This window comes from Centropristis striata, chromosome 15, assembly GCF_030273125.1.
Source record: "Centropristis striata isolate RG_2023a ecotype Rhode Island chromosome 15, C.striata_1.0, whole genome shotgun sequence".
Taxonomy (NCBI): domain Eukaryota; kingdom Metazoa; phylum Chordata; class Actinopteri; order Perciformes; family Serranidae; genus Centropristis; species Centropristis striata.
This window is the reverse complement of record NC_081531.1, coordinates 34,816,202-34,842,831: the sequence shown is the minus strand read 5'-3', so window position 1 is coordinate 34,842,831 and position 26,630 is coordinate 34,816,202. Positions and strand designations below refer to the sequence as shown.

The following is a 26,630-nucleotide window of genomic DNA, read 5'->3' as shown; positions in this document are numbered from 1 at the left end:
TAACTTAACTACGGAGCGTCAGCTTTAGCAGTTCATGTTAGTGTTAATGCAAAAAAAAAAAAAAATACTGAAACACTAGCATTATCTTAGCCCTGTAGAATAGCAATAGCAATCTTTTCTTTGTTTTGATAAAAGAAAAAGCATAAAGCATCAAAGATTTGTAATGGAATATGACAACAATTAGAAGAAATGAGACTGCAGCAAGCTTAGGGACCTTGAGGGGAGAAACTAGAGTTTCCAAAAAGGTCTAAAACCAAAAGGGATTATTGTAAATTATGATCCAAAAAATGTTGTTCCAAAACCTCCAGTCAGTGAAGTGTAGAGAAGGCAATATACCCACATGTTGGCCTGTAACGAAGCCCTCCCATTCAGGTCTTCCAGCTTTAAGAGCGCCTGGCATCAGTCATCAGCCCCCTATCTGATTACTTATGATTATTAACTTTAGCGTTGCCGCCTCCTAGCGGATTTATGGGCTATTAACTACCTGAAATTACATGTCACATTTCCAGTGAAGGCTTAATGCGGTGGCAGTTTTAGCTTTCTGCAAAGATTTCAAGCTTTTTTCCCACTAAATACGTTTGCTGTGTTGTTACTTTATTCATCATTCAGGATTCAGCGCTTCCTAGTGGAAGGACGTTCATTCTGGGCTGCTGAGAGAAGAAAGTCAGCCTGGCAGCGGATTGTATCTACGAGCTTCACTTTCAGCTGTGCAAGTAACCGAACTTCAGTCAGGCTGTTCATGCACATTGATTATTAAGGAAGACCAGGTAGGCATATGGATGTGTTTATGGTATATTACAGATATGCATGCAGGTTAGAGTATGCAGAATATGCAGGATATGTTTTTGTTTTGTGCAATATTCCAACGATTTTCCTCTGATGCCTGTACAGTTTTCAGTTAAATTGAGCTTTTGTGCTCAGCAATAGAAGAGGAAATTATAGGTCAAAATAAAAGTTTAATAGAGTGTCATACAGACATGAGATACTGGTTTTAGGAAAAGACAATGGGAAATGAATGAGAAAATTTGCAGTTACTATGCACTAGTTTTTTATTATTATTATTATTATTTTATATTTATGTTAGTGTACACCATAAAGTAAATAGACTCATTTAATTGCTGCAAAAGATGACATTCAAACTTAATAATTAGCCGATAGCTTTGCTTTAACTCAGCTCAGAAATGTTAGCAACATTACCCTTAACTCTATGGAGTCTGGGGCTATTTTACCCATTTCTGAATCCTTTTCATCCTGCCTGTATACACCACTTAAAAAATGGTTAAATTGTACTTCCATAAATTGTGTCATACAGACATCAGATACTGGTTTTAGGAAAAGACAATGGGAATTTGTATCAGTTTGTGTTGCCGGAGAAAAATTCAAGCTGTCATCAAATTCATTAGGATTCATCCTCTGAGAGCCAAATGTAATGCAGATCCATCCCTTTACCAAAGAAAGAGCCATATGAGCCAATTCAGTGTAATTGATATTACAACCACTAGGCAGAGCCCTACGCCTTCTTATAATTTAAAACATCCAGAGATATATATAGTGATAAGCTCATGCTTGTTATTGTCCCAGTGATTATGAAATGAAAGTTATGCCATTGACCTCATCCTGGTGTTTATTATGATTAAGAGAAAACACACTTGAGATTACACCCCCCAACAGATATTTATTCATTTTGTGTTTTTGTTTATATATTTTTTGCAACAGATTCACTACCGGTCAAAAGTTTTAGAACACCCCAATTTTTCCAGTTTTTTATTGAAATTCAAGCAGTTCAAGTCAAATGAACAGCTTGAAAGGGTACAAAGGTAAGTGGTGAACTGCCAGAGGTAAATAAAAAAAGGTAAGCTTAACCAAAACTGAAAAATAATGTACATTTCAGAATTATATAAGTACGGTAGGCCTTTTTCAGGGAACAAGAAATGGGTTAACAACTTAACTCTATGGAGTCTTGGGCTATTTTGTCCATTTTTGAATTATTTTCATGTCTTTGTAAGTAATTTTGTGTCTTTTTTTTGTCATTTTGTGTCATTTTGTGTCTTTTTTTGGTCATTTTGTGGCTTTTTTTAGTCCTTTAGTCCAACATAAAATGTGATTTTGAATCTTTTTTTTACTTTCAAAACACTATCATGCTCAATAAAGATTTTTTTGCAAATGTGCATTAATTTCAGAGTACACTGAGACATTAAACTGCATAATTTTCAATTAAATTCTGGAAAAGTTGGTGTGTTCTAAAACTTTTGACCAGTAGTGTACATGTTTTTCCACAGCTTGTAGCTTCATGGAGTTTTGTTTTACATCTTGATGAATTGAGTAGCCCTTGTGGGGTGACAGGGATCTGGGGGATGAGAGGCCACAGAGGTGAGAACAGGGTGAAAGGGACAGCAGACGGGTGCTGAGGGAGTTCAGTGCAGATGGACGATAGGTGACAAAAAAGGCATCTTTTCCAAAGACATAACAAACAGTTAGAAAAGCTGGAAGTAAGTAATAAGCAACCCAAACTTACCATTCTTATTTACAGGCAATTCATAGATTTCAGAAATCCTTTGTAAGAATTGCCACTAACTCTTCTTATTTAGCCCATAAACTAAACCATTATTTAAACAATTGCAACTACTTACAATTTATCAGGTCAATAAGTATCAAACAGGGGTTCTTATGTATAAAGTAATTTGCCTTCCTGCATCTTTACCTAACTTTTTTCATAGTTACTTTGAGTTTAATTCTCATTATCATGCACATCTTTCAAGAAGAAATAATGATTTACATATTCCTTTCTGTAGGACCTCTGTTGCCAAATTCTCATTTGTTTATCAAGGTGCAGTGCTGTGGAATGACATAAAACATCAAACAGAATCATGTTCCTCTTTAAATAATTTTAAGACCAAGCTCAAAAAATCCCTATAGATGTTCTACACCTTTGTATTTGTTTTGTTTAAATTTTGTTTGTATTTTTTTATTTTCATCTAGCTATGTAATTTAAGTAAAGTATAGTTACTTACAGGTTTAAGAGGGAGGGTCGCGTATGTAAGCCCTTTGGGCTTTTTGATCTTTCCTGCATTTTCTTTTACTGTTTCTTGTACTGTTATTTCCTAACGATTGTATGTTTGTTTAAGTGCAAACAACAATAAATAAATAAAAATAAACAACACATATATTATTTTTTCCAGTTGACTACATAATAGCTCAACATTAAAGATTTAAGATTAAAGATTTGACTTTATTAATCCCACAACAGGGAATTTTTTTTGTTACAGCCGCAAAATTTCACACAATTTTTAAGATAAGATAAAAATTAAAAAAAATCTAAGAAAAGACATTTAACAATATACAAAATATACAATAATAATAATAATATACTATATATATTTATTTTATTATTTTTATTTTTATTTTTTTTTCTTCCTGTCTGTTTTTGGTGTCTGTCTCGGTTGTTTGTAAGTGTCAGCATTATATGTTGAAAAATTAAAAATTAAGTAAATACTTTAATAAAAATAAAAATAATAATAATAATAATATACTATATACAATTTAGTGCAAATTAAGTGGAGAATGTGCAGAGTGCAGATTATATGCAAAAATGTTCAGATTGTGCTGGTGTTGTAACAAAAAAGCATTAAAAAATTGCAATATAACAGGTCAAAGATAGAAGGAGAAGAATAGAAATTAGATGATGTAACAGTTAGCATGGTGAGATTAAGATGAGCTAGATATGTGTTTATTATCTAAAACCAACTATCTCATTTATTCACATAAGTTGTCTATTTGTGTGTGAAAAGGGAGAAGGAGAGAGAGGGAATTGGAGGAGAGTGAAGTGAGAAACAACCCATTTTCCACCCCGCCCAATAAGTCATCATTCCTCTGTGATTCATTGTTAAAGTGAATCGGAAAACCTTAGCAATTTAAATACAAAATGAGGAAAAAACGATTACAATACCTACAATACACTATACACACAGTAGGCAGTAGGTTTATGAGAGGAAGGTTATGCTGCACTGTAAAAAAAAATCATTGTAGAATTTACAGTAAAACACTGTCAAGTTGCATCAGAAATAAGGTGTAAAATACAAAATTGTATATTACCGTAGTAGACACTTAATTACCGTAAATCAAGGAATAGGACAAAACTTAAACTGTAAAAATATTTTTAAAAATGTATGTAAAATTAATGGAGAAATACCATAATGTCACAAAAAGCAGGATTATTCAGTCTAAATAACAGTTTTTGCTGATATTTACATTTAAATTTACAGTAGAAAACCCACTCACTGTATTTTTTACGGTGAAGATCTGGCAACCACAGCTGCCGGTAATTTACCGTAAATTAAACAGGTTTTTTTTTTAAACAGTGTGGGATCTTTGGATTTGCTCCATAATATGTCAGATGTTCACAATTAGTTTTTGAGTTTTTAATGTAATTATCTGAAATTGAAATCAGACCTGGGTTGTAAAACATATTATTTATTTCTCTGTTTTGGTTCTGACTCTGACAGAAGAGGATGTAGTTAGTGACAGTTGAGGTGAGTGATGATGGGTGAAGTCATAAGAGGAAGTTGGTTTTAATCAATCAGCTCAGTCCTAACACAACACATTGGCTACTTTGCGTATATACACTACTGGTCAAAAGTTTTAGAACACACCAACTTTTCCAGAATTTAATTGAAAATTATGCAGTTTAATGTCTCAGTGTACTCTGAAATGAATGCACATTTGCAAAAAAATCTTTATTGAGCATGATAGTGTTTTGAAAGTAAAAAAAAGATTCAAAATCACATTTTATGTTGGACTAAAGGACTAAAAAAAGACACAAAATGACCAAAAAAAGACACAAAATGACAAAAAAGACACCAAAAGACACAAAATTACTAAAAAAGACACAAAATGACCAAAAAAAGACACAAAATGACAAAAAAAGACACCAAAAGACGCAAAATGACTAAAAAAGACACAAAATGACAAAAAAAAAGACACAAAATGACTTACAAAGACATGAAAATAATTCAAAAATGGACAAAATAGCCCAAGACTCCATAGAGTTAAGTTGTTAACCCATTTCTTGTTCCCTGAAAAAGGCCTACTTGTATAATTCTGAAATGTACATTATCTTTCAGTTTTGATTAAGCTTACCTTTTTTTATTTACCTCTGGCAGTTCACCACTTACCTTTGTACCCTTTCAAGCTGTTCATTTGACTTGAACTGCTTGAATTTCAATAAAAAACTGGAAAAATTGGGGTGTTCTAAAACTTTTGACCGGTAGTGTATGTTGAACTGGGGGGCACCATGTGTTCATGCCTGGTCACCAGGTGATCTCTGTGTGAGCTCCACTTTCAGGTTAACCTGCAGGCCGAGGCACTTGTATACCTTGGTGTCATATGTCATATGAGCTTTGCCTTTAGTATGGACCCCATCTAAAAACATTCAGCCTTAAATTCAGCTTGCATAGACAAAAAGCTGAAAATGACTGGAAGTGGCCAAAATGTATGCAGAACCTAGCAATTGTCTAATTATAAAATTATAATAAAACAGATTTTTTTTAAAAATCAGGACTAAAAACACTATTGTTTACTGCAGCGTACTCTTAACTTTAACACTTATCTGCTCTACTCTACTGCCCTTACTTTTTAACTACACAATGTTTGACTTGTGCTTTTTATTATTTTATCTCTTTTTTTTATCCTGCTGTATCTTATTTTATCCTATTTATATTTTTATTTCTATTTCCCTGTTTTAATTGACTGTTTTTACTGTTTTCAATTGTGTCTTGCTGTGTATGTAAAGCACTTTGAATTACCTTGTGTTGAATTGTGCTATAGAAATAAACTTGCCTTGCCTTAAAACACTACACATTTATTCATCACTAGTTGTTGTAGAAACAGTTTGGCATGTTTGAGTATTTTCTTAGACACCACCAACTCTTATGTAGTCATCAGAAAAGGCAACTTAAAGATTCCTGAGTTCAAAACTGTGCACAGACAGACAGAATATACAGATAGATTGCTTACAGCCTTTTTTTTCCTTACTTATACTTTTGAAGGGCATCCAAGAAATAGCATATGTAACCACATGCATGTGAAAACATGAGGGTACATCTGGTTTGTCTACTCTGCAGACATACTGTAGCAACATCTGGCACAATCGTACTGCCAATGAAATGAAAAAGATGCTTAAGTCAAGCAGAAAGAAAGTACAGTTCTACAGTAGTGAGCATCATCACCTCCTGAGCTCGTAAAGTGTCCTCCTACATTATTTTCCAGCTGAGCTTTTTTCAATAAGTGTTCCTATCTTTGTTTCAAAGTTCCTGTAAGAAGGATTTCCTTCCTAGTTGTTTCCTGATGTTCAGGCCAGGATCTTCCTTTATGACCAGCTCAGTTCTGATGTGAACTATATCTTTTATAAGTTTTAGTTCAATCTCTTCTATGTGTATATATTGCTGATTTAAATGTTTTTTCTTCCTTAATAAGGTGTATACACTACCGGTCAAAAGTTTTAGAACACCCCAATTTTTCCAGTTTTTTATTGAAATTCAAGCAGTTCACGTCAAATGAACAGCTTGAAAGGGTACAAAGGTAAGTGGTGAACTGCCAGAGGTAAATAAAAAAAGGTAAGCTTAACCAAAACTGAAAAATAATGTACATTTCAGAATTATACAAGTACGGTAGGCCTTTTTCAGGGAACAATAAATGGGTTAACAACTTAACTCTATGGAGTCTTGGGCTATTTTTGTCCATTTTTGAATTATTTTCATGTCTTTGTAAGTCATTTTGTGTCTTTTTTTGGTCATTTTGTGTCTTTTTTTAGTCCTTTAGTCCAACATAAAATGTGATTTTGAATCTTTTTTTTACTTTCAAAACACTATCATGCTCAATAAAGATTTTTTTTGCAAATGTGCATTCATTTCAGAGTACACTGAGACATTAAACTGCATAATTTGCAATTAAATTCTGGAAAAGTTGGTGTGTTCTAAAACTTTTGACCAGTAGTGTACATTCATTTTTCGAAAACTATAGGTCCAACTGTTCACTATGCATTCATTTTGACATGTTTACTTTAGAAGCATTTGGAACCAAACATGCTGTCGATCCTGAATGACACAAACCACATAAGTCTTGTTTCTTAGAGCAGTGTTTGGCTTTGATAGAGGAACACAACAATACCGACCATTCTGCTGTAGTCAACGTCTCTGCACCAGCTGAATGATCAACTATCATCTCATTGTACAGGTTTCTTTTGATTTTTGCGCTCTATACAAAACTGAGCTGCAGTGACTGATCATTTGAGGTGATGCTGCTGTGAATAGAGTGCATACAATGCAGTGAGGTAACTGGGCAGCATTTTCAGAGAGAAAAGTTGTGAGAGAAAATTTGACTGTAAAGGTTCAAGTGAAGGAGCATAAGGTGAAGGGCCCTTAAGGCAAATTTGTGATATGTGATATAGAATCGACTTGACTTGACTCGACTTGAATTTACTTGGGTAGATTTTGCACGACAGCTTGCAATATATAATAAGAAAAAAAAACACCAAAATTAGATTTTTGAGTGACACATTTTGGCACAAGATATTTTAGATAGTTTGTAGTGGTAATAGTTTTAATTCCCTGATAATTGTGTACACTACATATACACTACTGGTCAAAAGTTTTAGAACACACCAACTTTTCCAGAATTTAATTGAAAATGATGCAGTTTAATGTCTCTGTGCACTCTTTATTGAGCATGATAGTGTTTTGAAAGTAAAAAAAAGATTCAAAATCACTAAAAAAAGACACAAAATGACAAAAATAGACACAAAATGACCAAAAAAAGACACAAAATGACTTACAAAGACATGAAAATAATTCAAAAATGGACAAAATAGCCCAAGACTCCATAGAGTTAAGTTGTTAACCCATTTCTTGTTCCCTGAAAAAGGCCTGCTGTACTTGTATAATTCTGAAATGTACATTATTTTTCAGTTTTGGTTAACCTTACCTTTTTTTATTTTACCTCTGGCAGTTCACCACTTACCTTTTTACCCTTTCAAGCTGTTCATTTGACGTGAACTGCTTGAATTTCAATAAAAAAATGGAAAAATTGGGGTGTTAAAAACCCTAAAACTTTAGACCGGTAGTGTATAGTGAATGGTGGGGAGGTAGCAGCCAGATTGAGAAAAAGAGCACACAGCTCTCTCCATCTGGGTAACATTATTCAGATTCCTCAGTGTTGGATATTTGATGATGCTGGCAAAGGGAAGAGAGTGGGGCGTGGAGACTGAGAGAGGGAAAATGGGGTGAGGGCAAACCCAAAGGGGAGGGGCAACCAGAGGAGGGCGCTGTTCTCTTATAGGGACAATGTGGCCTTGACAGCACTCCTAAAAAAAGCCCAGAAAGGGAGGGAGTGTAAGAAGTGAGGAATCTGCAGGCAGATAGCACATTGCATGAATTATTATCATATTAACTTGATGCATTATCAATGTTTCCTGCAAAAACAAACAAGTTGGGGAATATGACAGCTCAGAGTCACACCAGATTGATAACAGACTTTGAAATACCTGCAGAGTGATATTATTATGACGGTGATTTCATCAACAGTGGAAGAAAGCCACAAGGAGACAAACAGTCTTGCTCTTCCAAACACTTCCATAATTCACATCCCATGTGAATCTGTCTCAGCTTGTGGGAGAAAAGGGAGGGAGCTAACTAAATAGGGAGGGAAGAAAGAAAGAATGCACTGAGATCTCATCATGTGATTTCTGTTTTTTCCCTTTTATATAGCTGCACAGTGATTACATGTTTGTAGTTTGGGGCTCTTAGCAAAATTTTCCAAAGCCTCTCGGCTCTCTGTTTCTCTGGCTCTTCACAGCTGCTTACTTTCCCTTGACTTTTTTTTTTTTCAGTCCAGGAGTGTGACGTGTGAGTGGAGTTCCTGCCCTTGTTTCATGCAGTATAGTTTAGAGTGAAGGAGAGGGACTCACAGAGAGGCGGACATTTACTTGACCTGTCAAAGGGAAGATGAATTGAAGGTATAAACAAGTTTGTATTTTGGTGGCCTGAGAGCGTTTGCTTTGTCCTCACAGGGGAGAGGACGAAGACGAAGAGGAGCAAAGACTTGGAGAAAGTGACGAAAGCTGAGAGAAAGTGACAAAGTAGCTGGCTCGGGGGAGAGAAGAAGATAAGTTGCATAATTCTGTCGCCCATGGGTGAAGGTGGATGAGAAGTTACAGTTGAGGAGTCTATCTGACACGGGAGGAGGAGCAGCAGCCTTGGGGGGGACCACCAAATCAGCCTTCTTCCAACAACAACAACAAGACAGGATGAGGTACCAAGGCAGGGTAAGTCCCCACTATCATGATGCTCTTTGTTGTGTTCACATCTCTAAAGCTGCACACTGACTGTGTGTGCATTATTCCTTACACAGTGAAGCACAAGATCCCCAATTCAGTGTCGGAGGGGAAAGCAAAACAGAACAATGAGTCACTTAGAGGATTTTTCATGTATGAGTCAGTGTGTATTTTTGTTTTTGTATAAGCTTTAACCCAAGCAGCCTGAAGAGGATAAACTTGGTAATTTTCCACCATATCCATTACTGGCACATCAGCGGTAGAGAGCCAGCTGTGGTACCAGAGCAGGCTGCCCTGGGACAGAGTGGTGGGGCATGCCTTATAAGGAAGACAATCCCAATGTAGTCGGCCCAGCAGAGCTTAGTCATGGGGCCTGGAGCCAAGTCCCACTGCAGGGTTAGCCTCTGCACTGGCTGTCACTGCTGCTGCACCTACACTGCAAGAAAAGAAAAGTTGGGTGAACTCAAAATTTCAAGGCAACAAACTTCGATAAAATTTTAAGTTGGACAATTAAACTAAATATTTTAAGATTTGTTTTTGAGTTTGCTCAACTCTGAATTTCTCTGGCACGATTGTAACGCCGCTATGAAATGTCAGCTAATGTTGTGACCACAATTTTGAGTTAGTATTGATATGCTAATGGCTACTCTTGTAGCTGTAACAAGCAGCGCCGCTAGCATCAGTAAGCCGCTAGCATCAGTTAGTTGCTAGCATCAGTTAGCCGCTAGCTTTCGCTAATGACCGAATTTCACAACAAAGAAATAAGAGTTATCAGAACTATTGTCCCTTGTTGTGAACCCCAACTTAAAGATATAAGTAACAACAACTCACCAACTTGTTTTTGAGCAGACAACTGGCTTCCTTTGTTGTGCTAACTTACATTATTGCCCTAAATGTCAGTAATTTATATTTCCAAGTTTTACCAAATTAAATCACTGTTTTAGGCCAAAAAATACAAGTTGGCTTTTTTGCAGTGTACAAACCTGCAGATTTCACTTGGAGGTCCCAGTCACTTAGAGCCAAATCCTCCATAAAGCCCCCAAGAGCTGCTGGGAGTTAGATCAGAATCTCTCTGCTGTAACAAGCGAGCCTCAGGTCAGTCTACTGACAACAAAGCTACGAGGATTACATCTTCATCCCCGACCTGGAGCCTTGAATGTACAGTACAGGCCAAAAGTTTGAACACACACCTACTCATTCAATGCGTTTTTCTTTATTTTCATGACTATTTATATTGTAGATTCTCACTGAAGGCATCAAAACTATGAATAAACACATATGGAATTATGTACTTAACAAAAAAAGTGTGAAATAACTGAAAACATGTCTTGTATTTTAGATTCCTCAAAGTAACCACCCTTTGCTTACTAGAATATAAGACATGTTTAGTTATTCCACACTTTTTTGTTAAGTACATAATTCCACATGTGTTCATTCATAGTTTTGATGAATTTACAATGTCAATAGTCATGAAAATAAAGGAAAAACATTGAATGAGAAGGTGTGTCCAAACTTTTGGCCTGTACTGTATCTCAGACAAAAGGTCTCCATAAAAATGATTTCCAAATCCTTTCAGATTTCTTCAACCCCAGTGGTGGAGACAAGTTGGTAACACTTTACAATAACCAACTAAATGATGTTTATAGATGGTTTATAAACCAATAATTAACCATTTACAAAGTACTATACATATTTAATCTTTAAATGTTTTCAACCAATTTCTTAAAGGCATATGAATTATTTCAAAATCATTAACATACTTAATATGGTGTTAAAATGTTATAATGGGTGCAACTAAAACTATTGATAAACTGTTAATTATAATTTAATTGTTTGTTAATGGTAAAGTAACTATAAACTTATATTTAAATACCATCTATTTGTCATTTATAAATGATTTAGTTAGCTAAACATTAATAAATGATGTATTTACCATTCTAAATGGCCTATATACGGTTTATAAATGATGATTAAACATTAATAAACTATCTGTGTACCATTTATAAATGATGGTTATTGTAAAGTGTTACCGAAATGTTTTGGATGAGGTTATGTTTTTGGCACAGTTTGTTTGTCTGTTTGTCGGCAGGATTGAGGTAAAACTATTGATTTCCATGAGACTTTGTGGAAGCATGAAGCACGGGCAAAGGAAGAACCCATTTAATTTTTTTGAGCAGATCCAAATCATCGGGGCAGTTACTCTGATTATTTTTCCCTTTTTGAAAATATTGCAGGGTTTGTGCTCTCTCAGTGCCCTTGCAGTTGAAATTGAATTTGCTCCACGTGTTCTTGGTATGAAAGTTAAAAAAATATAACGCATGACTGATGAGAAATAGATACTTGAAAACACCAAAATTAGATTTTGAGTGACACATTTTGGCACAAGATATTTTAGATAGTTTGTAGTGGTAATAGTTTTAATTCCCTGATAATTGTGTACACTACATATACACTACTGGTCAAAAGTTTTAGAACACACCAACTTCTCCAGAATTTAATTGAAAATGATGCAGTTTAATGTCTCAGTGTACTCTGAAATTAATGCACATTTGCAACATTTAAAATTCTTTATTGAGCATGATAGTGTTTTGAAAGTAAAAAAAAGATTAAAAATCACATTTTATGTTGAACTAAAGGACTAAAAAAAGACACAAAATGACCAAAAAAAGACAAAAAATGACAAAAAAAGACACAAAATGACACAAAAAAAAGACACAAAATTACTTACAAAGACATGAAAATATTGCAGGGTTTGTGCTCTCTCAGTGCCCTTGCAGTTGAAATTGAATTTGCTCCACGTGTTCTTGGTATGAAAGTTAAGAAAATATAACGCATGACTGATATGAAATAGATACTTGAAAACAGCGTTTGCTGTGTTACTGAATCATATGTAAGCATAACAAAATGATTACAAAAATGTGATTATTTCAGTCATTGGAAAAGAGGACACAACAGCTACTGTGCAATATGAGAAATATGGAATGAAAGATTCATGCCAAAGTCATCTGTTACAGTTTAGAGCCAGATAGTGTTAGTCAGTGAAACAAGTGGGTGGAACTGGAGAAAACCTGACCACAGTCTATGCTATCTATGCTAGCTAGCTAGCTTTATAAGGTGAACAGCTGACTCCCTAGAGCAGGGCTGTCAAACTCTGGCCCGCGGGCCAAATTTGGCCCGCAGTGTAATTTTATTTGGCCCGCGAGGCAATACCAAGTTATTATATTATTATTGTACTATAAAAGCTGACCCGCCGGTATTATACGGCGCATTTACCGGTAATACTACAAATCCCACAATGCCCTGCTGTTGTTTTGGCGCGTCAATCAGGACAGGACCCAGAAACGCTCCTCTGTGACAGTCGTCATAGCAACCTCAAGCTAGAGCTGTCTCCCAGCTACCCCTTCCCAAAAATGGCGAAAAGAAAGGCAGAAATTATTAACCTGTTGAAAAAGTTTATTTTGATATTTAAATCAGAAGGATGCAAATAGAAAAGAGGCATACGATTTTTATTTAATTTTCATTTAATAAATTAATGACATTGATGTGTTTTTTCTTTGAAATTTGATTTTGCATGTCTGCACTATTTAGTTATATATTGTATGTTTATAAGCGTTGCTGGTTCCATATTCAATGTTAAAGCAAAACATGTTTGGTATATATTAAAAGGTTTATTTGTTCAATGTTGGCCCGCGATTTTATTCAAGTTTTACATTTTGGCCCATTGTGTAATTGAGTTTGACACCCCTGCTCTAGAGAGTCAGTTAGTATAATAATAATATATATAAACGCTGAACAAGATATTTTTAAGCAACCAAAATATTCCAATTAACTTTCAAGAACTGAAAAGACAATGATAAGGTCAAAAATATAATATAATAAATAATATGTATTGGTAAGCTTTTATCCTGATTGACAGGTCGCCACATTATAATAAATGATTCTGTAGTCATTTCATTTTACTTAATATATTTGATAAAATGTATTAAATCTAAATGCGTCCTTGATTTTGAGGCAGTTTTTTAAGTAACTTTAATATAAAAATGTTACTTATTTTGATCACATTAAATATAATCTTTATGTGTCTGTAATTCTAAATCAAGAGAATTTGAATGAATCCAACACAATAGAATTAGTCTGTTTTTAATTGACACTTAACACTTCCTGTTAAGTTGTTATTAACTCAACTTGTCATGTAGTAGATTTAATTAATTATATTGTGTGCAATCTGTTGCCCTTAATTTCATTGAGTAGCTATTGTTTATCTTTTTTTTATAGTGCAGTTAACAACTTGTTAATCAAAAGGTAAACATACCCTTCATTATCCATTTTACTCTAAACATGACCATTGTTCAAGTTAACATCATGCTGTATTGAAGAAGACTTAAATTAGTAGTTGAGACCATAAACTCATTAGGAAAATGTTTACCGAGGTAATAAATCAGGTGAGAAATTTCTCATAGACTTCCATACAATCAGACTACAACCAGTGAAGTCACCTCCCACCGGCCTTTTAAAGAATGCAGGTTGCATTGCTTTCACTTTTCAGGCCCGGGGGTTACCTCCTTAAGTTTTGGTCCGCACTGCTAACTATAAAAAAAAGCAAATTTCCAGTTGAGCATGCATGCAAAAACACATATCCTCAGTCAACCTGGTCTCTCAGAAATCTGTGAAATAGCCACGGATTTCGCTTAACTCAAAATCCGTGGAATAGCCACGGAATCGCTCAAATTTCCGTGAAACTGACACGGATTTCGCTACAATGCAAGTTAATAATGTGGCTATTCCATGGATATGTTCCTATTGGTTTGTTCCAAGTCACGTGACTTTCAAGGTCCTGGCGGTCAGAACAAAAAACATGGCGGACAGTTCTCTAATTTTTAGTGAAAAATCAATATTTTGACTTAGTTTCTGCATAAAAATGGATTTTGATCACATTTCTAGCGAGAAATATATGTTTTATTTTCTAAATATTCACTCAGTGAATGTACATAATCACTTTGTGGTGAAGATCTCGCCAGAAAAATATGACTGTCATTAACTTGCATTGTAGCGAAATCCGTGTCAGTTTCACGGAAATTTGAGCGATTCCGTGGCTATTCGACGGATTTTGAGTTAAGCGAAATCCGTGGCTATTTCACGGATTTCTGTGAGACCATGTTGCCTCAGTGCTTTTATTTAAAAGCTTAGAGAGCTGCTGACACACAGCAGAGAAGCATCCAGTGACCAGCTGCCCTGAGCCTAACCCTGACATTCTTTAGTTGTATCCTTTGGAAAATATGACTGTGAACTGTAATTACTATCTGTAGGAAGCCCACCTGCAAGAGTAGGAGAACAATACTCCAAGGTGAAGCAGAGAGGAGGGGCTGCAGTGGAAGTGTCCAGAGACTTTCCTTTGCTCCCAATTCTTGGCTATCTTCCACTGTTGTCCTCTTGTTTTTTTAAGGATTTCCCTGCTCAGAGATAATGACCTTTTACATGCATTAACGAGCCAAATGAGACCCCTGAGAGGCTCGAGCATTCAAAAAGACACAAGGCATGTGGAAGTCTATCCCCTTTGTTCCACTTTCTGCTCTCTTTTTTTTTCCTCTTATGAATGTGTTGGGAAAAGCAGCAGGGCTTCTCCCATAAATGTATCTTTGATACTGAAGATAGAGTAGTGTGGTGCAGTAGTTCTCAACCTTTTTGAGTCGTGACCCCCAATTTAACATGCATGTTGTCAGTGACCCCTCACTCACTGAACAGAGTCTCACACGCACAGTTCAGCTCACCCGAAAAAGAGACAAAATGACCGAAAAAGAAACAAAATGACTAGAAAAGACACAAAATGACCAAAAAAAGACACAAAATGACCAAAAAAAGACACAAAATTACCCCAAAAAGAAACAAAATGACCAAAAAGACACAAAATGACAAAAAAAAAGAAACAAAATGACCAAAAAGACACAAAATGACTAAAAAAAGACACAAAATTACCAAAAAAAGGAAACATAATGACCAAAAAGACACAAATTCACCACAAAATGACCAAAAAAGACACAAAATGACCAAAAAAAGACACAAAATGACCCAAAAAAGAAACAAAATGACCAAAAAAAGACACAAAATGACCAAAAAAAGACACAAAATTACCCCAAAAAGAAACAAAATGACCAAAAAGACACAAAATGACTAAAAAAAAGAAACAAAATGACCAAAAAGACACAAAATGACTAAAAAAAGACACAAAATTACCAAAAAAAGGAAACATAATGACCAAAAAGACACAAATTCACCACAAAATGACCAAAAAAGACACAAAATGACCAAAAAAAGACAGAAAATGACCCAAAAAAGAAACAAAATGACCAAAAAGACACAAAATGACTAAAAAAAAGAAACAAAAAGACCAAAAAGACACAAAATGACTAAAAAAAGACACAAAATTACCAAAAAAAGGAAACATAATGACCAAAAAGACACAAATTCACCACAAAATGACCCAAAAAAGACACAAAATGACCAAAAAAAGACACAAAATTACCAAAAAAACACACAAAATGACAAAAAAAAAGTGCCCAAAAAGACTAAAACACATTAACACATGAACACTTTAACACAGTGGAGACAGAGCTGACTTTCAAAATGATTTGGCGACCCCTAGAAATCATCTCGCGACCCCAATTGGGGTCCCGACCCCAAGGTTGAGAATAGCTGGTGTAATGCATTGATTACACACTCAATTGTGTGTCTGGATATTTATCATCAGTTTGACAGGTTTATCTCTTTGTATGTATGTATGTGTGTATAATATATGACCTCAGTCACTCTGCTGACTGGTATTTATTTCCTGTCTCCTCTGTAATGTTTGCCGTCACCGTCGGGGTTGACATGTACACATACTTACCTTGTGGCATTTGTTAAATCCCGTCTGGCGATATAGAGCTGATGTGTACTGTACATACACTACTGGTCAAAAGTTTTAGAACACACCAACTTCTCCAGAATTTAATTGAAAATGATGCAGTTTAATGTCTCAGTGTACTCTGAAATGAATGCACATTTGCAACATTTAAAATTCTTTATTGAGCATGATAGTGTTTTGAAAGTAAAAAAAAGATTCAAAATCACATTTTATGTTGGACTAAAGGACTAAAAAAAGACACAAAATGACCAAAAAAAGACACAAAATGACAAAAAAAGACACCTAAAGACACAAAATGACTAAAGAAAGACACAAAATGACCAAAAAAAGACACAAAATTACTTACAAAGACATGAAAATAATTCAAAAATGGACAAAATAGCCCAAGACTCCATAGAGTTAAGTTGTTAACCCATTTCTTGTTCCCTGAAAAAGGCCTACCGTACTTGTATAATTCTGAAATGTACATTATTTTTCAGTTTTGGTTAAGCTTACCTTTTTTTATTTACCTCTGGCAGTTCACCACTTACCTTTGTACCCTTTCAAGCTGTTCATTTGACTTGAACTGCTTGAATTTCAATAAAAAACTGGAAAAATTGGGGTGTTCTAAAACTTTTGAGCTTCAAACTTTTGTACATAATAATACTTTTCTCACTATCATATGATAGAGCAGTCTGTTGAGTCTGTTTATCATTTGGATTCCTTAAATGTCTTCATTGTTTAATCTTGGCAGGGCTTAGTGGAACTGTTCTGACTTTGTGTTTTTACAGAGTTGTTTTGGTGATGTGGTCAGTTAGTCTTGAGACTTTTTGAGCATTTTAAGAGGATATTTTTTGAAATATGTGTTTCTTCATGAATTGGTTCTATGTTGTAATATAATAATGCCAAATGTTAATTCTCAACTGGGTGAATGTATCATGCATCAGATGAAATGGGATTAAGCCTGATCTGCCCCCTGCTGGTCAACAATTTGTAATTGCATCAATGGGAAGTTTAACAGTAAGAACATACACTACCGGTCAAAAGTTTTAGAACACCCCAATTTTTCCTGTTTTTTATTGAAATTCAAGCAGTTCAAGTCAAATGAACAGCTTGAAAGGGTACAAAGGTAAGTGGTGAACTGCCAGAGGTAAATAAAAAAAGGTAAGCTTAACCAAAACTTGAAAAAATAATGTACATTTCAGAATTATACAAGTAGGCCTTTTTCAGGGAACAAGAAATGGGTTAACAACTTAACTCTATGGAGTCTTGGGCTATTTTGTCCATTTTTGAATTATTTTCATGTCTTTGTAAGTCATTTTGGGTCTTTTTTTTGGGTCATTTTGTGTCTTTTTTAGTCATTTTGTGTCTTTTTGGTCATTTTGTGTCTTTTTTTTGTCATTTTGTGTCTTTTTTTGTCATTTTGTGTCTTTTTTGGTCATTTTGTGTATTTTTTTGGTCATTTTGTGTCTTTTTTTGTCATTTTGTGTCTTTTTTTAGTCATTTTGTGTCTTTTGGTGTCTTTTTTGTCATTTTGTGTCTTTTTTCAGTCCTTTAGTCCAACATAAAATGTGATTTTGAATCTTTATTTTACTTTCAAAACACTATCATGCTCAATAAAGAATTTTAAATGTTGCAAATGTGAGACATTAAACTGCATAATTTGCAATTAAATTCTGGAAAAGTTGGTGTGTTCTAAAACTTTTGACCAGTAGTGTAAATCTGCACTACTGTTGAACAGTGTGATTAATCTCTGTTACTATCTGTAACGTCTCTCTTCCCGTAGGAGGTGGATGTTGAAGGAAGAGTCCGTCTGGTGATGGAGAGCGCCCTGACCGCCCGGGACCGGGTCGGGGTTCAGGACTTTGTCTTGCTTGAAAACTACAACAGTGAAGCAGCTTTCATAGAGAACCTACGCAGACGCTTCGGGGAAAACCTCATCTATGTAATAAAGCCTTTTTTTTTTTTCAAATGTTCCAAAACATTCCAGCTGGTGTGATGAAACATAGTTGAATGTGTTCTAATATTTTGCTGCAGACGTATATTGGCTCAGTGTTGGTGTCGGTGAACCCTTATAAAGAGCTGGAGATCTACTCCAAGCAGCAGATGGACCGCTACAGAGGGGTCAGCTTTTATGAAATATCGCCTCACATGTGAGTCATTTCATGGTTCTCAGACTTTCTTTTAAAAAAAAACATCAAACTCCTGCACTGTCCTCAGCTGTCCTCTTCCCAGCTAATGATCACACGGCATGCTGAGAACCATATTATTTAATTTATTCAGCAATTAATGAGGTATGCATGAGACATATTCTGCATATATGTGAATTTTATGCTTTAATAATGTAACCTTAGCAAGGGATTTCTATACAGCTCAATGAATATATACTGTAACACTGTGCAGAATTTTAGGGCTGCAACTTAAAATTTTATATATATATATATATATTTTATATATTGTTATAATACTATATATATACATATATATCTTTTTTTTTATATATATATATATATATTTATATATATATATATATTATAATTGTATATATATATATATATATATATATATATTATATTTTTATAATATAATTTACATGAATCTCACTAAAATTATAATATATATATATATATATGTATGTATATATATGTATATATATATATATATACATATACATATATATATATATATATATATATTATATATGTATTGTTGCATTGTTTTGTTTTTTTAAATCTATCATGAAATAAACTATGTAATCACAAAACAATGTTTTACCAGGTTTATGGATTTGTTGGGAAAAGTGATTTTGTTTACAAATATTCTAACACCAACAAGCATGTAACTCATGTGACAGTTTACCTCCATTTCCATTGCATTCATTTGACTTTAGTGTTTGGATGACTTTATTCCACCATCATGTTTTTCCCTCAGCTACGCCCTGTCAGACAACACTTACCGGGCCATGCGGACCGAGAGGAAGGACCAGTGCATCCTGATCTCAGGTGAGAGCGGAGCGGGAAAAACCGAGGCGTCCAAGAAGATCCTCCTCTACTACGCTGTCACCTGCCCCACTAATGACCACATGGCGACCCTCGGAGAGCGCCTCCTGCAGTCTAACCCTGTTCTGGAGGTATTTACACTCAACAGCCACTGTAACTGTTAAATGCACGCTGATCTAAGAAATATGAATGACCTTTGCACATGCTATTTGTAAATACTTCTTGGTAACGCTTTATATTAAGGTCCTTGAAATAACCATTATTTAACAAGTAATAAGGCCCTTGTAAGTCCTTACAAGATGCTTATTAACATTATTGTGTGTTTATTTTTTTTAAACATTTGTTTATTCATTTTTCAGTGACAGAACAAAATCAAGAGATGACATTACGAGAGTCAAAACAGTGTAACAAGTAAAAAAATAATAATAATAACAAAAATAATACATAAAATAAAATGAAATCAGATAAGGAATAACTAATAGTAAGAAGAATTAACAAAAAATAAATACATAAATAATTAAATAAATAAAAATGAATACACAGAACAAAACAAAAACACAAATATGTCACCCACTGCTAAATAAAAGTCTAATAATATGTTCACTTAAGCAAAGATAAATAAAAAACATTCCCAGCATGCTACAAAATCACACAAGAAAAACTCACAACTAGTAGACAATCAGGTTATTGTGTGTTTATAAGCTTATATAAGTGTTAATAATGGCATTACAAACACCCATTATGTCTTTGCCATGCCTTTATTAATCTTATTTTGTTTGCTTATTGATATTAAAATATACTTTATTGCTCATCTATTATAAGTTAACTATGCTTTTTGCAACTACCGGATCTAAAGCGAGAACAATGCCTTATTACTTGTTAATTAATGGTTATTAAGGACCTTATTATAGAGCGTTACCTACTTCTTAATGCTTTTTCTTTATTGTTTGATTTTGTTGTTCAATTGTTGCTCTTAATTTCACTTCCTCTCTCTAATTCCCTGTTTTTTTGCTTTGCACAGGCATTTGGAAACGCCAAAACACTGAGGAATGACAATTCCAGTCGCTTTGGAAAATACATGGATGTCCAATTTGACTTCAGGGTAAACACTCTTTCTCACTCCTTACAGATATAATATGTGCTTACACCATACTGATAAGTGCCAGTTATCTATAAGTGCTTTTTTACTGTAACTTCTCTCAGGGGGCACCAGTGGGTAGTCACATCCTGAACTACCTGCTGGAGAAATCACGTGTCGTGCACCAGAACCACGGCGAGAGGAACTTCCACATCTTCTATCAGCTTCTGGATGGAGGAGATGATGACCTGCTCACCACACTGGACCTGGAGAGAAACCCTCAGAACTACCACTATCTAGTCAAGGTGTGTGTGTGTGTGTGTGTGTGTGTGTGTGTGTGGTGCAGTAGTTTGATTACTCTCTTTTTTAACTGTACCATCAGTTGTGGTATAATATGTAATTGTCTTGTTCAGGGCAACTGTCCCAGACTCAGCTCCGTCAGTGACAAGAATAATTGGAAAGTAGTGATCAAGGCCTTGTCTGTTATCGGCTTCACAGAGGAAGACGTGCAGGTCAGTCTTGAATGAATATAACTCACTGTTTCTTACTGGTTTTCACTTGTATTATCTGGTTTACCACATTGAAATACTTCAAAAAGTAGAGTAAACGTAATGGATTTGGTATGAGTACAGTTTGCTCCTGGGAATACTGTTTATTATCCTTCATTTTTTTCACTGGCCAAAAATCACATTTCTTATCATAAGCACACCCGGACAACTCTACATGAAACCAAATATGGTGTTACAACCCTTAAGAAGTTGCTCTGATGTCCTTAGAGGACAAAAATGGCTGCCATAAATAACATATTAATATTATTTTTCACTTTCCCTGAGCGAAATCTTTTAACCAATGATACCCAATTCATGCCACTCCAAGATGTTGTTTGTTTATGGATGTTTATGGACCCCAGTATGCAGAGGTATTCAAATAAGCAAAAATAACACATTTGTATTGCATGAGAAAAACCTCATTGTTTTTGCCCAAAACTGCATGAGATTAATGACCCCTAGGTACCCATAGAACCCATTTTCATTCCAGAGACACCTTTAAAAATTAATAATAATAATAAAATAACCTTGAAGCGTTATGTCGCCCCCTTCCTGACAAGATAGACATTTTTGTTAAATCTTTCATATGAAGTATCTTACCAGTAGCTTTAAAACTGAGCCAACTACAGCATTTGAAAGAAAAAAAGTCGGTAAAAAGTTATGATGGACTTGCTAAGAGGTTATCTGTATTTTCTACATACAATGTTTTTTACCCAAGAACATTTTTGTATCCTTAAGGCTCAGCTATTTTTACTTTATAAAACTTTTCCAAAAGGCAAAAGACTTTGAATTCAAATTTTCGAGTCCTGCAATATTTATATCAGCTTGCGTCCTCAAGCATTTATCGTAACCTTTTTAAGATGAGGGTTATTTTTGAAAAATACTTCTCCACTTAGAGTACAATTCTCTGGCTCTGATTGCATATGAAGGGTCATATTCTTGTCCAGATATTAATTTTTGGTTTAAAAACAAGATCGTAGTGGTTACAGAAAGTAAAACATGGAATATATGACTGCCCAATTACAGCTAAAAGTATCTGTTCTGCTAAAAGACTCTTATACACTATTATTATCTAAATTAGCCCTTTTTATTTATCTATTTATTATTATTATTATTATGATTTTTTTTTGGAATACAGAACCAGATAAAATATGTGTAATACCCTTTACAGTGCCATTTGTGTGACAGATGAAACCCAATCTCAAGATGTTTTGATTTGTTTTCCTTTGTGATGTTAATTGTCTGTAAATGTGCATAAAGGCAATAAAGTTAAAAAAAAAAAACAAGATGTACACTACTGGTCAAAAGTTTTAGAACACACCAACTTTTCCAGAATTTAATTGAAAATGATGCAGTTTAATGTCTCACATTTGCAACATTTAAAATTCTTTATTGAGCATGATAGTGTTTTGAAAGTAAAAAAAAGATTCAAAACCACATTTTATGTTGGACTAAAGGACTAAAAAAAGTCACAAAATGACAAAAAAATACACAAAATGACTAAAAAAGACACAAAATGACTAAAAAAAGACACAAAATGACCAAAAAAAGACACAAAATGACCAAAAAAAAAAGACACAAAATTACTTACAAAGACATGAAAAGAATTCAAAAATGGACAAAATAGCCCAAGACTCCATAGAGTTAAGTTGTTAACCCATTTCTTGTTCCCTGAAAAAGGCCTACTTGTATAATTCTGAAATGTACATTATTTTTCAGTTTTGGTTAAGCTTACCTTTTTTTATTTACCTCTGGCAGTTCACCACTTACCTTTGTACCCTTTCAAGCTGTTCATTTGACTTGAACTGCTTGAATTTCAATAAAAAACAGGAAAAATTGGGGTGTTATAAAACTTTTGACCGGTAGTGTATATCTGTGAGGTTGTTGTTAACTTCTTTCCTGTGTCTGACCTCAGAAATTGCTGAATATCATCGCCAGCGTTCTCCATCTGGGAAACACTCAGTTTGGGGAAGGAGAGGAAGGAGAAACTTATATCACCACTGAGACTCAGATCACGAATCTTGCGAAGGTCAGAACAGTCCCATTAGTATTATTCAATGTTCTAAGATGCAAAAACACTTGCAAAGAGGCAAAGCTGAGAGCAGATGTGTTGTTGTTTTCCAGCTGCTGGGTGTTGATGGCTCGGCCCTCCGGGAGGCCCTCACTCACAAGAAACTCACTGCCAAAGGAGAGGAGGTGACAGCCTTTTTAGCCTTGTTCTCCATGTTCTCACGTTTTGTTTGTATTGTACCATTTTATAGTTTTGTGTCATGGTTGTGTTTTTTATTTTATTTAACCTTTATTTAACCATGGAATATCCCATTGAGATTAAGAACCTCTTTTTCTTTAAGGGAGCCCTGTTCAAGAGGCAGCAAACACTAAATACAGTTACATATTTACAGTGGTGGGAAGTAACTAAGTACATTTACTCAAGTATTGTACTTAAGTACAATTTTGAGTTACTTGTACTTTACTTGAGTATTTCCATTTTATGTAATTTTATGCTTTTTTTATACAACATTTTGAGGCATATATTGTACTTTTTACTCCACTACATTAAGATGACAGCTTTAGTTACTTTTCAGATTCAACATGAAAAAATATTTAATATGATTACACATTTATAAAACATAACAGTGTATTAAGAAGTTAAAATTAGTCCTATCTGGACAACAGTAAATTGCTACTTATATAAATGCATCAATACAAATAATCTTATAATATATTTAGAACACATAAAACAATCTGAGTGGGTCTACTCTGCAAAACGAGTACTTTTACTTTTGATACTTTAAGTACATTTTGGTGCTGATACTTTTGTACATTTACTTCAGTATGTTTTGAATGCAGGACTTTTATTTGTAGTGGAGTAATTTCACAGTGTTTTATTAGTACTTTTACTTAAGTAAAGGATCCTAATACTTCTTCCACCACTGCATATTTACATAACATACAGACCTTAAACACATCATGAGAAACAAGTACATGTTATGGAATTGGCCTCAATAACTCTTAGTTTGGATTTAAAAGTGCTCAAAGAAACAAATTCAGTCAATTTCCATTCTTTCTGTAGCATATTCCAGCATAAGGTGCAGAGTAAACAAATGCCCTGTTACCCAACTCTGTAGAGCAGAAGGGACAGAAAGCAACAATTGATCTAGTGAACGAAGAGAATAAGATCCTGCATTTCTCACAGTAATTAAGCTGCAAATGTACGAAGGCAGCAGTCCCAATATTGCCTTATAAATGAAAGTAAACCAATGACTGTTTGTGATCTACAGATGATCAGCCCTCTGAGTTTTGAGCAGGCAGTGTCTGCCCGCGACGCTTTAGCCAAAGCAGTGTACGGTCGGACCTTCACCTGGTTGGTGGAGAAGATCAACCAGTCGCTGGCCCCGAAGGTGCAGCCACATTTATGATCACATTCGTGGCAATTCCATCATGATTGAGGGGCTGTTAGTGTTTCACCATGTTGTGTTCTTTATGCAGGAAGAAATCTACCACAGCGGGAAGGCCTGCTCAGTTATAGGGCTCCTCGATATCTACGGCTTTGAGGTCCTACAACACAACAGGTATATTGATTTAAAATGTTGGTAACGCTTTATAATAAGGTCCTTAATAACCATTAATTAACAAGTAATAAGGCATTGTTCTCGCTTTAGAGTGGCAAAAAGCATAGTTAACTTATAGTTAACTTATAATAGATGAGCAATAAAGTATATTTTAATATCAATAAGCAAACAAAATAAGATTAATAAAGGCATGGCAAAGACATAATGGGTGGGTCATGGGTGTTTGTAATAACCTGCTAAGTTTTTAAGGTTTAGTCTTTGTCTAAGGCAGCTATTCTCAACCTTGGGGTCGCCAGATGATTTCTGGGGGTCGCCAAATCATTTTGGAAGTCAGCTCTGTCTCCACTGTGTTAAAGTGTTCATGTGTTCATGTGTTTTTGGTCACTTAATGTCTTTTTTTGGTCATTTTTATGTTTTCTTTTGGTCATTTTGTGTCTTTTTTTGATCATTTTGTGTCTTTTTGTATCTTTTTTGGTCATTTTGTGTCTTTTTTTAGTCATTTTGTGGGGGTGTTTTTGGTCATTTTGTTTCTTTTTTGGGTCAATTTGTGTCTTTTTTTGGTCATTTTGTGTCATTTTTGGTCATTTTGTGGGGTTTTTTGGTCATTCTGTGTCTTTTTTGATCATTTTGTGGTCAATTTGTGTCTTTTTTGTCATTTTGTTTCCTTTTTTTGGTCATTTTGTTTCTTTTTTGGGTGATCTGAACTGTGCGTGTGAGATTCTGTTCAGTGAGTGGGGGTCATGGACAACATGCATGTTAAATTGGGGGTCGCGACTCAAAAAGGTTGAGAACTACTGGTCTAAGGGAACAAAAGGTCAACTAACTTAAATCCACGTAGGTTTTGTACATAACTGTAGCATGTATCTGTCATATTTCTCCTTCCAGTTTTGAGCAGTTCTGCATCAATTACTGCAATGAGAAGCTCCAGCAGCTGTTCATTGAGCTCACCCTGAGATCTGAGCAGGAGGAGTATGAGACGGAGGGAATTGCAGTAAGTCAATTGTTGGATGTGTGCTCAAAATATAATATTTGTATTGTATTTATATTTTAATACTAACACAATGTTGTTCTCCCTCCATCTTTTTCCAGTGGGAAACAGTGCAATACTTTGACAACAAGATCATTTGTGACCTGATCGAGGAGAAGCACAAAGGCATCATCTCCATTCTGGTGTGCACAAAAACTCCCAGTGAATATGTTTGTCTCTATAAGTCAGGGATGGGCAACTTAAATGCTGCAGGGGGCCACAATTTTTCATCTACACTACCACAGGGCCACATATAGGAGCGTGCACTTAACCAGATATGATGAAACTGCAATTTTAAATATGTTTACAGTGCAGTAACTTAACATATTTCATGCTCAAATGCATGTATAACAGTATAAATAGGAATACAAAAGGTTTGAAGCAAATCAAAAATAACCACTTACTGTGGTTTATTTTTTCAGTGCAAGAACAGCAGACCAACATTAAGTGCAAGAAGTAATTTTGTGCATTTTTACACTGCACTGTACAGATTTAAGATGCTCAAATGCATGTAGTTGTACTGAGGGCCACTTCAAGTGAGGGTGTGGGCCGTATGTGACCCCCGGGCCTCCAGTTGCCCACCCCTGCTATATGGTGTTGTCTTATCACTGTGGGTTATGATAAGTGTTGTGTTTTTTTCAGGATGAGGAGTGTTTGAGGCCTGGAGAGACCTGTGATGTTTCCTTTTTAGAGAAGTTGGAAGACACACTGGGCGGCCATCCACATTTTGTCACGTGAGCATCATCCTATTATTATTATTTTTGACATCTAATACAAAGACTCTTCGAACGACAGCTTCTTATATCGCCAGACCTACTCTGCCCTACAAAGCAAAAAGACAGTAACTACGCAGAGTGCAGAACTGAGAAAAATTACTTTAAAGTTATCCTGTAATCCAGCCTCAGTAGTTGTAGGTAGATTATTGGACATGTGGCTGTTTTGTTCCTTTATATCAGCTTATTCTTTGTACATATCAATCCTCATATTTTATTTTATATTTTGTATTATTTACCAAAAACGTGGCACCATACCAAGGAAAAAGGCAGTAGATTCTCCAAAAACTATTTTGCCACAACTTAGGCTCTGGGTGTGTTAGAGACACTGTATTTAAAATAATTAGAACCATTTGTTTTCCTGAACATGGATATACCAAACCCAAACTAATTTGACCATTTTAGGTCAATATTTTCCAACCGGAAGC

At 34.9% G+C, this 26,630-nt stretch overlaps 1 protein-coding gene across 2 annotated transcripts in view; it reads left to right on the top strand.

Moving 5' to 3' along the window:
• Positions 1 to 480: 480 nt before the first annotated feature.
• myo1ca (myosin Ic, paralog a) overlaps positions 481 to 26,630 on the top strand; it is a 40,790-nt gene continuing 14,640 nt past the window's right edge. The window contains exons 1-15 of one of the 2 annotated variants that reach the window (XM_059351837.1): positions 481 to 767; positions 9,062 to 9,316; positions 17,992 to 18,150; positions 18,243 to 18,358; positions 19,137 to 19,335; positions 20,226 to 20,306; positions 20,408 to 20,587; positions 20,696 to 20,794; positions 22,746 to 22,859; positions 22,955 to 23,026; positions 24,112 to 24,231; positions 24,320 to 24,402; positions 25,288 to 25,393; positions 25,492 to 25,572; positions 26,072 to 26,163. In XM_059351837.1, the coding sequence (XP_059207820.1) occupies positions 9,299 to 9,316; positions 17,992 to 18,150; positions 18,243 to 18,358; positions 19,137 to 19,335; positions 20,226 to 20,306; positions 20,408 to 20,587; positions 20,696 to 20,794; positions 22,746 to 22,859; positions 22,955 to 23,026; positions 24,112 to 24,231; positions 24,320 to 24,402; positions 25,288 to 25,393; positions 25,492 to 25,572; positions 26,072 to 26,163 (1,520 nt within the window). In that variant the 5' untranslated portion in view covers positions 481 to 767; positions 9,062 to 9,298. Of the gene's footprint in view, positions 768 to 8,783; positions 9,317 to 17,991; positions 18,151 to 18,242; positions 18,359 to 19,136; positions 19,336 to 20,225; positions 20,307 to 20,407; positions 20,588 to 20,695; positions 20,795 to 22,745; positions 22,860 to 22,954; positions 23,027 to 24,111; positions 24,232 to 24,319; positions 24,403 to 25,287; positions 25,394 to 25,491; positions 25,573 to 26,071; positions 26,164 to 26,630 lie in introns of those variants that run through there. The other variant, XM_059351836.1, reaches the window with a different exon arrangement.